Source organism: Vanrija albida (genome assembly GCF_041260175.1).
Source record: "Vanrija albida strain AlHP1 chromosome Unknown contig_2, whole genome shotgun sequence".
NCBI classification, from domain to species: domain Eukaryota; kingdom Fungi; phylum Basidiomycota; class Tremellomycetes; order Trichosporonales; family Trichosporonaceae; genus Vanrija; species Vanrija albida.
The window spans coordinates 1,024,196-1,036,763 of NW_027191421.1; the positions used below are offsets into that span (position 1 = coordinate 1,024,196).

Consider the following 12,568-nt stretch of genomic DNA (forward strand, 5'->3'; position numbering starts at 1 on the left):
TGCTGCAGGCATACACGTCCACTCTGCCTTGCTTCTATCAACCCAACATCCCTCTATCTCTCTCATTCATTCCTCTCTCAACTCGCCTCTTCAACCCTTGCACATGGACTAGGCAAGGGGGCACCACCCGTCGACACAATGCTGACTTGGACAAGGTAAGGAACGTCATCCAACTCCAAAGAGCTCACAGACCAGGTTAGCAGTCACCCTGGTGCCCGCCCTCGCCCTCTTGCTCCTCTGCAGGCCCCTTCTCGGACGACGCGACGTGCCCACCTTTCTCGGCGGTCTCGTGCTCGCATGCACCGCCGCGCTAGGCAGGCAACCCGGCAAAGAGGTGGGCAGTGCCTCTGGTGACCCACGCACCAACACACAGACACTGGCCACCGTGTGCCTCGACGTGCTCGGCGCGACATTCTCCGCCGCCGCCCTGCTTCTCCTCCACCGTGCCGCCTCGCAGTTCCGCCTCGTACCGTTCCCCACCGCGCCGCCGCGCACCGCAACTAGGACGCCCCAGCTGAAACCAAACGACAACGCGGCCGTCACCACACTCGAGCGCCGCCCCCGCACGGCAGCAATCTGGGCCGCCGTCATCGGTGTCGCCCTCTTCCATGTGTGCGACGCGGCGTCGGGCGACTCGGGGGCCAGCCACCAGGCGGCGTGTACCCTTGTCTGGGTTGCCCCGGCCATCACTGTCCTCGCGTTTGCCGGTGCAAAGCTCACCTGGACGGACACGTGGGCGCTTGTGGCCGGAACTCTGTGGCAGGTGGTAGCCGATGGGTGGGTACGACTCCAGGATGTCACTGACGCGTCAGTCTGGTCCAGCCTGCCGAAAGACCGTGGTACGCGCTTTCGTGGGGCGCCTTACCGGAGGCCATCGGGTGAGTTCGTGTGCGCGATCGATTGCTGATGAACAAGGCGTTTGGTGCAGGTCGGATGCCCTGCTTATGCTATTATCCTGTTCTCGACTCTGGTCGCCCACCTCCACGCGCTGTTGGTCCTTAGTCCGAGCCTGCCGCCATGCCCTCCAGACGACATCAAAGACCACTGCAAGCTCTTGCTCAGTGTGGCGATTCACCCGCCAGCCGTCGACACCCGATTGCTTCACAACTTGACCGAGGTGGAACGCTCCCTCGACGGCAATGTCCGCGCGTGGATCCTCGCATTCCCGCGCGAGATGCACATCCCGCTGGTCGCCATCGCGGGCTGGTGCAGAGTCACACGCCGCTTGGTCACCGACCCCAAGGCGGCCAGTATGGACGGCTCGTCGTCGACCTCGGTGCCCTCGCCGGCTCAGCGACGAACGCTCTCGGCCATCAAGCTGCACCTGGTGCAAATGTACGAGGAGGACACCTCGCCATTCGAGATGGTGTTCACCCTTGCGACGATTCCACACATTCGTGCTGAAGACCACGCCGCTTTCCACGTCTTCTCGTACGTCGTGCCGCGCCTCGTGCCTGTCCACCCCTTTGTCGAGTACGCCAAGGGCCTGCATGTCGAGGCATGCTTCGCGCCCGAGGACGGGCACTCGCTCGTGGACAAGATGCGCGACCCGGCGTTCGACCTCGAGGCGCATCTTCCAATCCTTACGCCCAAACATCTCGAGGCGTACGCCAGCGCCGTGTACGGCAGTTTGGCGTCGGCCGTGTGCTATCTGTCGTGGTCGGTGCTCACCAACCCCGCCAACCCAGCACACTGCACAAAACCCGTAGCGGCGCTCGCGTGGTCATCCTCTGTTCACCCCGATGCGATCAAGGACTCGCCGCCGCTCACGCCGGCGTCACCGGTTCTCGAGCTCCTCCGGGCCCACACCATCCAGAGCGCGAGGAGGACTGGGATCGCCATGGCCCATGTGCGTGCGGCCTCCGAGGTTGCCAAGGACAGGCGTCTCGGGCGCATGTTTGTGCCTCTTTCGAGCTTCTCCTGCACGCAAGAGCTGGCCGGGGCCCTGTTCCCATTGGGGCGCAACATTATTCCGCCACCAGCCGTGCTCAAGCTGCTCGAGGGATTCGACGAGACGAGGGCCGACACGGCGTCGAGTATCGTCGAGCTTCCTACAGCCGTGCGCGCTGGAATTGGAACCGTGCTGAACGTGATGGACGAGACGGTGCGCGAGGTTCGCTGCCGAGGCGGCTTGATCGAGACTGATTCTGTTGGGCCTGGCAAGGCGCGGTACGTGGCGGCTACGGGTCGGGCGTGGATGGCATGGGCCGGCTTGTTGTAGTGTGGCATCTGGGCGTCGTGATGATCAGTGGTTCTCTCTTTGTTCCAAGCATGCAGGGCGCAGTGTCGACATGTCGTGCTGTCGTCTCAGCCCTTTGGCGTGGTGCATGTAACAAGGACGCAATCGTGGTCTTGCCCTCTCACTCACCCACAAAATGTCTCAGTCACCCCAGGACGCAAGCAGCCAGCCACAGCGGTTGAGCTATGCGCAGCGCTTGGCGGCACCTGCGACTACACGCGGCAGCTCCCTCCGACCTCCACCGCCAGCCTCGACATCTTCCACTCTGGCGTCACCAGAGATCTTGCAGACCCCGGCGTTCGACACGGTGCAGGTGTTTGGACAAATGACCCCTGTCCCCGCCGACGTCCCGAAGACGGGCCGGCTCACGCCGCCTCTGCAAGCGGCGCTCGGCCAGCACATCGACTTCCACAACGAGTTTTCGCCCAGCGCCGATGGCACGCGTCGCTTCGTCGCAGGCCCAGGCGACTCTCGCATCCCCTCAGACTCGTTCCGAGTGAGTTGGTCCGTGTGGCGAACGATCGCATGCTGATGGAGTTGGGCAGGCTGAGGGGATCGCGTTCAGGCGAGACCTCGCCGCCGTGCAGGACAAGCTGGCCGCCGTGGAGGGCCAGTTGGCCGAGGAGCGAGCCCGCCAGCTGCCAGTCCTCTTACTGGGCATGGCTCGTGTGGTCGCGCTCCAGTTTGGCGAGCCTCTCGGAGAGCGCACTGCCGGCGAGGTGAGCGGGTCTCGATCTGGCGACCACAGCCAACTAACGCTCGTAGGTGGTCGCTTGCGTTCGCGAGCTGGGCGACCCGGCGACACGACCCGCCAGACTGGTGCACCACCTCGCTCTTCGCCCGCCGGCCATTGTCGACATGTTCAGCTCGGCGGCCGCGGTCGCTCGTGTCAACCTGGCTGAGCGAAACGACCTGTCTCACCCCGAAGGCGACCCGATCTCGCTGCTCAACGCCCTCTTCTACGTCGACGCCTCACTGCCGTGCCCCGCGGACGGATCGCCGTCCGTTAGTCGCCTCGCAATCGTCTTCTTGCTCGAGGCCCTCGTGGCCCGCCAGAACAATCCGTCGGCTACCGCAGCCGCCGTCCTGCACAGCAGGGCGTACAACAAACTCATCTCATACCCCACTCCCACTCAGGTGGCGTGGCTCAAGGCACTTGGATACCAAGTGTGATCGATTCTGTTGGGCCCGGCAAGATGGGGCATGTGGCTGCTGTGGGTCGGGCGTGGGTGGCATGAGAGGGCCGAGGTTCGCTGTAGTTAGCATTTATGGGATTCATATGGTATCGAAAGGAACATCAAATAATCGAAAGGAGCATCCAAGATTGTCAGAGCGCCCGCGGAGACGAGAGGCAATGAGCTCGAAAGGCTTTTCTTGTTTTTGTTTTCTGCCTATAGCTGCCTACCGCTTGCGTGTTTCAAGTCGCGACAATGTTGCCTCTGGCGAATGTAGCGGCGCTACCAGTGACGGTGCGTCTTCTCTCCCCAACGACCTCGCCAAGCGACAGTCCCCACGGTCAGAGGTCTTCAGACCGCCACGACTCGGCGGTGTGGCACCTGGACACCTACCTGTGTCAGGCAAGTTGGTCAGTCTACCTTGGCCCAGTACACTACTATTCATTCACTTCGGACGCCTGGAATCCCATACCTTCAATCTCCTTTTCCAAGGGAATGATCTTGTTTTGCTTTCGTCTTGACATGCTCAAGTGCAGGAGGGATGAGTCTGGGGAGTGTGGCTCGGCGTCACATTACGTAACCCTAAACCTCCACTCGCCCCCCCCGCCTATGCCGTCACTTGCAAGTGAGATTCATGACGGATGAGGTGTGTGTTGTTGTTGTCGTCGTCGTTGTATCTTTCCTCTCTACTCTTTCTCATTCACGCCTCAACTCACTCGTCGCCACCAAGGCTCTATCGCTCACTCTCCAGCCCCACTGACAGCCCCTCTTGACCAAGCGTGCGGGCAGCGCGGCGTGAGTGACCCCGCTGTGCCCCATCTCACGCCAGATCCCAGCGAGCCGTCTTCCCTCGCTCACAGCGACACCTTCCCTGCCTTCCTCGCCGTCGGCGCCCGGCAGCGCAATCGCTCGCCCTTGACCAGCCTGGCCAGTCTCGTGTCTCCGCGCTCCGCACCGCACCAAACCCCGCCCACACGCCACTCGCATGTCGGCACAGACCGCTGCCATGGAACCACTCAACAACCCAGCGGCCCATGCGCCGCCGCCCCCTCCAGCTTCGGGGCTCGCAACTGCCCAGTCAGCCAACACCTCTTCGTCTGACACTGTCCCAAGAGCTGGAGCGGTACATACCGGACCGACCTGGGTCACCTCGACGCCTGTGTCCAGCGGCCCCCACCCTCCTCCATCGGCCATTACCGTCCCCCCACCCGTAGCGGCGCCGTCATCGCAAGCACCTCCTCGAGTGCAAACACCTCAGTCCACAGCCATCGCGGCGCCGAGCACGACGCTTCCCTCCCCAGCCGCGCAGACACCAACTCCAACCGAGGCGAGCACGGCCCCTCCCAAACTCACCCTCAACTCGTTCATGCAGAGGGCGAAGCACGCGGGCTCGCGAACATCCGACATTTCACCAGAGAACCGACCAAGTGGAAGTGAGGGTTCCGCACCTTTGAACAGTCCTTTGGAGTCAGCACCTGCGTCGATCGCAGCACCTGTGCACTCTGCCACAGAGCCACCTGTCCAGATTAACGCCCAGTCGAGCTCCTCGGCCCAGCCACAGCCAACAAGTGAGCCCGTGGGGCCCGCCGCAATACCCTCCGCGCCTCGGCAGGCTGCAACTGCGATTAGGACGGACGACTTTATCGACCTCACCTCAGTGGAGTCTCCCTCACCAGACGTTACAATGACCCCACCCGCGCTGTCAACAGCCTCGCCTGTCCAGCAGGCGGCTCCAATGGGCTCATTCCAACCCAGTCCAACGACGGCAACCGGCGCAACTTCTTTCCCGTCCCCGGTTCCCCGACCTGGGCAAACGCCTCCAGCCCGACATTCCGTGCCGATTACCGCTATCGCAAACCAGGCCCCGGGAATCCAACACTACGCTCCGCAACAGGCCAGAATGCAGGCCCCAACACATGGCCAGTCGGCGGGCCACACCTTCCATTCGCCAGCTCAGCCCCAAAGCCAGCAGCCCATCCGACCTCCCACTGTGCCCCCAATCCAGCAGCCCATCCGGCCCCCAACTGTGCCCTCAATTCAGCAGCCCATCCGGCCCCCGACTGCACCGGCACCTCAATACCAACGAGGATATCCGTCCCCTACTCTACCAAGTACCACCATCCCCGCAGCGCCGGCCCATGCGCCAGTGCCCAAAGACCCCATTCACCAACAGATTTCTAACGATTCCCAGCATCTGAAGAGATTGGGCGTGGGCGTGATGAAGGCGGCGGCTGAGCAGGCACTGTAGGTACTCGGCTCTCTCACCCCCATTGTTCAAGGAGCTAACCCTGACAGTGCAACATGTGTCAAGGAGTTTGATCAGCACATGGACCAGATTACGTCCCAGCTCGTCCAGTCCATGGCCAACTCGCAGGAATGGAGACGTCGCCATGAAGCGAGCGAGCGCCAACTCCAGCAGCTGAGACAAGAAAACCAGGGCCTGAGACAAGAAAACCAGCAGCTGAGACAAGACACCCAGCAGCTGAAGCAAGAGAACCAGCGCTTGGTATCCAACAACCAAGGTCTGGCCCAGCATGTGGACGGCCTGAAAACCACAGAAAACGTTCGAACCGTCGAACTCCACAAGTCGCAAGCGGAGGTTGTGCGCTTGAACAGAGTGATCAAGGAAATGGAGACTGCCCACAGATCAGTCCAAATCTCGCTCGACCTCCGATCGCGCGACCTCGCCGAGGCTCGTGCCCAAGGCCAACAAGCCTTTGATGAGGCTAAAGTTAAGGCCGAGAAGCAGGTCGAAGCCGAGCACAACAAACTCAAGGATCAACTACGCAAGAACACGCAGAAGATGACCGAGTTGGAGAACGAGAAGCAGGCGGCGATCGCCCAGGTCCGCTCCGAATTGGCCGAAGCGACGAAGCAAGAATCTCAAGCCAAAGCCGAGACCTCCAGAACCAAGGCCGAGTCCATAAGACTCAGGGCGGAGAATCAAAAGCTTGTTGCTACGACGACGGAGCAGGAGGAACGCATCAAAGCCCTTGAAACCGAGGGGCTGTCGAAAGCCGCACCCCCCTCCACACCCCAGAGGAAGAGCAGTGGCGAGGCTTCTGCCGAGACACCTTCCTCCAGCAAGCACCTGAAGCGGGAGCTCGAGAGTGAACGGATGAAGAACGTCCACGCCAGGCAAGCGTTGAGCACCATGGACACATTCTTCCGCGCCATTGGTGATGACCTGGGCTTGGAGCTGAGCGCTGGGCAGCCCGACGACACCTTCGACCAGCGGGGCGAAGCGCAGCGCAAGTCTGTTCGCGCAATTGTCAAGCACCTCAAGGACGGCACGCCTCCTCTATCCGTTGAACAAGCTCTGTCGGATCAGGCGGCCAAGCACAGGCAGGAACTTGCCGAACTGAAGGCTGCACACAGCAAGGCTTTGGCGGACGCACTGGAACAAGCTTCACGTGCCCAGGCAACCCCTGCACGGCCGCGTCCATCCACACCGCTTGGTGGCACGCGGGTCGCAGCACTCTCTGGCGCCCAAGATGCTGATCCTGAAGACCAAGAATCGCGCGGGTCGAAGCGCGCTGCGTCACCCGCCGACGTTACCGAAGGCAGCCGGCAGCGACGGAGATTTCAGTCGGTTGCCGGCAACACGCCGACGCCTACCAGGCCAAGGGCTACGCGTGAGGAGCAGAGAGGGTGGATCGGGAAGCACCTTCACAACTTCATCAGGCGTGGTGGTGTGGACGGCGCGGTTTTCTGCAAGGCTTGCAAGTGAGTATGTGTGAAGGAGACTGAAGCTGACGTTGGCAGGTTAGACGACAGAAAGGCGAACCCCAACGCGCTACTCGAAGAATACATTATTGGCAACGACATGTCAAACGAGGACGCTGTAGCGCATGTTGTGGATAAGCACCTCGAGACGACATACAAGCTTCGGGACCGCCGCATCAAGGAGGGCAAGGAGTGAGGAGGTGGAGGTTCGAGTTATGAGCAGCGATGAATGAGGCGACAGAGTGGAGAGTGGGCAGCACATAGTTTGTGTTTGTACGACCTGTAGGGGCTGCAGTCGCTGCTGCAGCTGCCGTGTAAGTATGGCAAGGCATTAGTCGTGTGCGGGCAGAGGCGTTGGCGGCGAAGGTGGCCGCGTCAGGAATGAGGATGCGGCGGCGGCGAGGATGAGTAGTATGTGACGGGTGCAAAGGGTTGTTCACTGGCGTGCCTGGGCGACTCCTGGCTGGTGCAGCTCACCCTTGCGGCATGGGACAAGTGACCCTGGAGTTGCAACACGAGACCTAGAGCCCAGCCAGTGCGTGCAGCCAGCCAGCCAGACGCGCCGCCAAAGGGGCCGGCGCCTCACCGACCCACCCACCACCCTCAACCTCGCCTCGCCTCGCCTCGCTGCTGCCGCCTCCGCCGCTGGCTGCCGTCCGCCGCGCCGCCGCCCGCTCTTGCTCCCTCCACGACACGCCTGGTGGTGGTCAGACACACACACCTTCACCTTTCAGCTGGCCGCACTCCTCTCTCTACCACTTGCACAAACCCCCCACGACTCGCACACATTGACGCATCGTCCACATACATACACACACACACGCATTGCATCGCACCCACACTCGCGCACAGCCCCAAACTCGACGCCCTTCCCTTCCCCCCTTCCCCCCAAGCCTCCCTCACCAGTACAGAGGGAGGCGCGCTACCCACCACCCACCCCCGCAGCCAACGACCACGCCCCACGCCGCCGCACCGCATCTCCCCCCTCCTCGCCCACCTCCATCTATCCCACACCCAGCGTGAGTTGCCTTCCCCCGCGCCCAGCTCACCCACCAGATGCCCTTCCTCCAGTCAATCACGAGCCTGTTCAGCGGGAGCGGCGCAGCGAGCGCGTCGAGCTCGCGCTCGCACGCCGCACGCCGCTCCATCGCCATGACGCAAGACGCCTTCTCCATGCCCTCGAGCGCGCGGTACGGGAATGCAAACCTCGAGGTGAGTTGGCCTGCTGCCTATGGCTAGCCAGGCAGGCCGCAGCACAGGCCCCGATCCAGCGCACACTGCTCACACCCCCGCAGCCGCACGACCTGTCGCCCGGCCCGAGCCGTCGCAACTCGGCCTACACGTCGTCGTACCCCCCCGCGGCGGGCGAAGGCTTTGCCCCCACGTCGACGTCGTACCCGCCCTTATCGCACACGTTCCACCGACTGCGGAACGCGCTCAGCGACTCGTTCCCCGAGCTCGTCGACTCGCTAAACCTCCCGTCAGAGCCGGCCATCATCTCAGAGTTTGAGCACGAGCTCGGGTGCCCCCTGCCCCCTGCGGTGCGCGACTCGTTTCTCGTCGCCGACGGCCAGGACCTCGAGGGCGGCGGCGGCGGCATTTTCTACGGACTGTACCTCCTTCCGCTGGACGAGGTTGTGCGCGAATGGCAGTTTTGGCGCCAGGTAGAGGCCGACCCGCGCACCGGCGCCAACCCCGTCGTGCTGGCCACCATGGCGTCGATCCCCCCGCAGTGGGTCAAGAGCGTGTACGCGTGCCGCGGCTGGCTCCCGCTGCTCTCGGACCGCACGGGCAACTATGTCGGCGTCGACCTCGACCCCGGACCGGCCGGCCACTGGGGCCAGGTCATCATCTTTGGCCGCGACTTTGACCGCAAGTGTGTCGTCTGGCGCGGAGAGGGCGAGGGCGGCTGGGGCAAGTGGCTCGCCTCGTTTGTCGACGAGGTCGAGGCCGGCGAAAACTGGGAGACGGACAAGTCGCTCAACTCGGACGATGAGGAGGAACTCGGATACGGCAGCTACAACGGCGGCCAGACGTATGGCGACCTCGGACGCACGCTCACGCTCGCCGGCGAGTACAGAGGCTGGAGCGTCCTCGAGGCCTGGTGGGACAAGAGCACGCGTCAGTGGGAGGCCCTCGGCCTCGGCATGGACGTGAACGAGATTGAGCGTGGTTTGGACGAGGCCCGCCGTCTCACTGGCTCGGCGCCTGGCTCGGCCAGTGGCAAGGGCAAGGACAGGGAGGAGACGGATGCGGCGATTGAGATTCGCTCGCGCGCGCAGACGAGGAACATTGAGATCCCAGGTGGGTGACATTGGGCATGGGCACTGTGCACTGCTGACAGACCAGATGTGACATCGCCAAAGGGCCCACCAAGCCCCGGAGACCACGAGTCGCTGCTGCCGCCTTCGTCGCCAGAAGCGCCCGTGCCCTCCATTTTCGTCCCCAACCCGCTGGGCGCGCCTTCGCCCACTGCCGCTCGCCAGATCACGCCGCTTGCCACCGTGTCCGACCACCCTCTCAAGCCCGACAACGACTTGTTGTCACCGCCGGCAAGATCGCTCCCGGGGCAGAAGAGACAGTCGAGACGTGTCCCACCCCCTGCGCCCGTCGCGCTCGACCTCCCAACGCGCGCCGATGTGCAGGCCGCCCAGGCCGTCGCCCGCGCCGAGTCTACGGGCCTCCGTGGAGGCTGGATCATGAACCTCGACACGAGCTCGGGGGCCGCCCAGCGCCGGACGCACAACGTGTCCCCCTCGCTCGACGCCGAGATGGTCGATATCGACTTGGAAGGCGGCCGCCAGGAATCCTTTGGCACTCCCCGTATGCGCGCTGTCGACTATGAGCGCCAGGCGGAAGAGGACCGCCTTGCGCAGCTGGGCATCGAGCACCGCCGCACCGGCGGCGCACTGTCGCCCCAGCTGGTCTCAATGTCGCGCACGCCGTCGCCGCTGTCGCGGAACCAGAGCTTTGACCGTGCGCCGGTCGCCCCCGGGATCTACTCGTCCAACTCGGCTTCGACCGCGGGCGGCCCGCCATCGCGCGACAGCTTGAGCACGCCGCCACCCGGGTCTGTGGCGGCTGTGGCCTCGAACCTGATCCGCGAACCGCCACGTGTTGTCGACTCGCCACGGTCGCGTTCGCCTGCTGGCGGCGACGTCGAGCGCGAGATTATCCGCGGCAACGCTGCGCGGCGACGCTCGTCTGCCACGCCGGCTCGTGAGGACTCATCGGGCGGGCGCACGCGCGACAACTCGCTGCTGTCGGCCGACTCGCACGACGGGCTGCTCGACCCGGCGACTGCGGCGGCGCCTGCGCAGCCGACCGAGCCGCTGACTGGCACGACGCTGACGAGAAGTCCTCCGACGATTACGACGACGCTGCCGGCCGAGGGTGAGGCGAATGGGACCAAGGTGACGACGCCGAGCACGCCCAAGGCGCGCGCCGCGATCAACGTGGACAAGCTCGTTGACGGGCTCGAGGACGTTGCGCTGTAGTAGAGGGACGTGGAGGGATGTTATTGTTATACTGGCGGTGCCGGGGGTGGGGGGGGGGGCAGCGGGGGCAGGGGGGCAGCGGGGGCAGCGTGGGCGACGGCGGGGGCGATGTTGTGCAACTTGTGCTGGTGCTGGGATGCTCGCTGCGCGACGGCGCGCGGCGCCACGCTCGCTCACCTCGACGCCTCGACACTGCGTGCTCGGCAGACCAGTGTCCCGGTTTTCTCGCACAGCAACAGGGCATGATTCCAGCCGAGGGGCAGGAACGGGCATGCGAGCGGCCAGGCAGCGGGGGCAGCGGGGGCACGCGGGCCTAGTGGGCTGGTGGTGCTGGTGCTGGTAGTGCTGGTGCTGGTAGTGGCGGCAGCAGCTTGGCTCGTCGTCAAGGAGAGCGAGCTCTGGCGTGCGCGCCTCGCCTCGCCTGGCCTCGCAACCAAACTGGCTTTAGCGTTGCCGCCGACGCTGCTGGGCTGCCTACCGGGTCGGGTGCGCGGGGCCTCCGAGCCGCTGGCTGGCTCGGGCACCCCGTCCCAAGGGCACAGATTAGATGTGCGAGTGCTGGAATCGGCGCGGCGGCGCTGCCACATTGCAGCGGCTCGGTGACTCTGGCCGCCACATGACGCTCGCCAGCGACCGCGGCACGGGCTGGCCGGCTGGCGGCGCCACTGCGCACAGCCAATTGGTGGCGGCGGCGGGAGTGTCCGTGAGCTTGGTGCTGCTGCGGCGGCGGCGGCGCCAGTCGCTGGGCCCGCCGGGTGCTGCTTGCCTCACGGTGTGCCTTCTCGGTGTCGGACACGGCGTAAGCAAGCAAGGTGACGTGCCGCGCACCAGCCTGCAGGGGCGGCGATCGCTGGATTCCCCCGCCCTGGCCTGGGCACCGGGTGCTAGTTTGCGCGGAGGGCCTGCCTGCCTGCCGCGCTGCCGGCCGCTCCCTGATAAACGCGCGCGCGTCAGCTCAGGAGCGCTGATGTCGCCGCGTGGGCTGAGGCTCGGCGGCGCAAGCAGCCGCGAGCAGCGGTGCATCTGCATCTTGCCCGCCCGTCATTGTAGCAGGCAGCATGTGCACTACGCAGCGCCAGATGCCATTCCAGCAGGTCCCTGGGCCCGTGCCGCCGCTGCCGCGCCGCCTCCGCCTCCGACCCCGACCTTACCTGGGCCCGCCGTTTGCACCGCGGCGGCGCTTTGAAATGCCTACAGTGGCCCCCGGGCGCCGCCGCCCTGCGTCCTGCCTCTGCCGTCCCCGCCCTGGCTGGCACGCCTGCACACGAGATTGGACCCTTGGCCTTCCCTCCTGCCCTTTTGCTCCCCCCCGGCCCCGCCCCCGTCCCACCCCCCGTCCCCCCCTGCCTCACTGTGCGCACTCGTCACACTAGTATACTGCTGCAAGCCAGAGTTGGCCAGCCAGGCAGAGTCAGCCAGCCAGGCGTGCACCCACCCAGCGTACCGCACCGCACCCAGCCTGGCCACACGCACACTGACTGCTCCATCCACAAGCGACAAGGGCCTACACCACCTACCTACCTACACACGAACTACCTCCAACCCACCCAACACCCACCCCACACCCCCCTCCCCATCTCCATCTTCACCTTCCCCCAAACCGACCATTGCACACTCTCCTCTTCCCGGCACTGCACTCAAACGACAACCACACTCTGGCCTCGACACACACACCCGTCGCCGTCCAGCACAGCCGCAACCAACCTCCGCTCCGCCCCCCTCCCCTCCCCCCTCCCCTCCTCTCCACGTTGATCTCCCGCTCGTCGGTCACGACGTTGATCACTGCATCCACGTCCTGTAGCACTCTAATCATCACCCACATCCACGACAACGACAACCAGCCCATCGCTACGACCTTTTTTCACTGCCCATCCACGCGCCAACCCCCCTCCCACAGGCAACTAAAGCCAGTCCCGCGTCGACGACGACTC

The 12,568-nt window shown here is 64.5% G+C and overlaps 3 protein-coding genes across 3 annotated transcripts; all 3 read left to right on the forward strand.

Moving 5' to 3' along the window:
* Positions 1-138: 138 nt before the first annotated feature.
* Q8F55_002041 (uncharacterized protein) lies at positions 139-3,412 on the forward strand (the record flags this gene model as incomplete). The annotated part of the gene is made up of 7 exons (XM_069350649.1): positions 139-155; positions 196-777; positions 813-878; positions 916-2,104; positions 2,529-2,735; positions 2,785-2,958; positions 3,005-3,412. 7 exons carry the CDS (start codon positions 139-141, stop codon positions 3,410-3,412), a joined length of 2,643 nt encoding a protein of 880 aa, XP_069211035.1.
* Positions 3,413-5,632: 2,220 nt separating this feature from the next.
* On the forward strand, positions 5,633-7,336 carry Q8F55_002042 (uncharacterized protein; the record flags this gene model as incomplete). Its single annotated transcript, XM_069350650.1, has 3 exons — positions 5,633-5,658; positions 5,710-7,140; positions 7,180-7,336. 3 exons carry the CDS (start codon positions 5,633-5,635, stop codon positions 7,334-7,336), a joined length of 1,614 nt encoding a protein of 537 aa, XP_069211036.1.
* Positions 7,337-8,196: 860 nt separating this feature from the next.
* SMI1 (Cell wall assembly regulator) lies at positions 8,197-10,637 on the forward strand (the record flags this gene model as incomplete). Its single annotated transcript, XM_069350651.1, has 3 exons — positions 8,197-8,352; positions 8,436-9,444; positions 9,490-10,637. 3 exons carry the CDS (start codon positions 8,197-8,199, stop codon positions 10,635-10,637), a joined length of 2,313 nt encoding a protein of 770 aa, XP_069211037.1.
* Between the last annotated feature and the right edge of the window lie 1,931 nt (positions 10,638-12,568).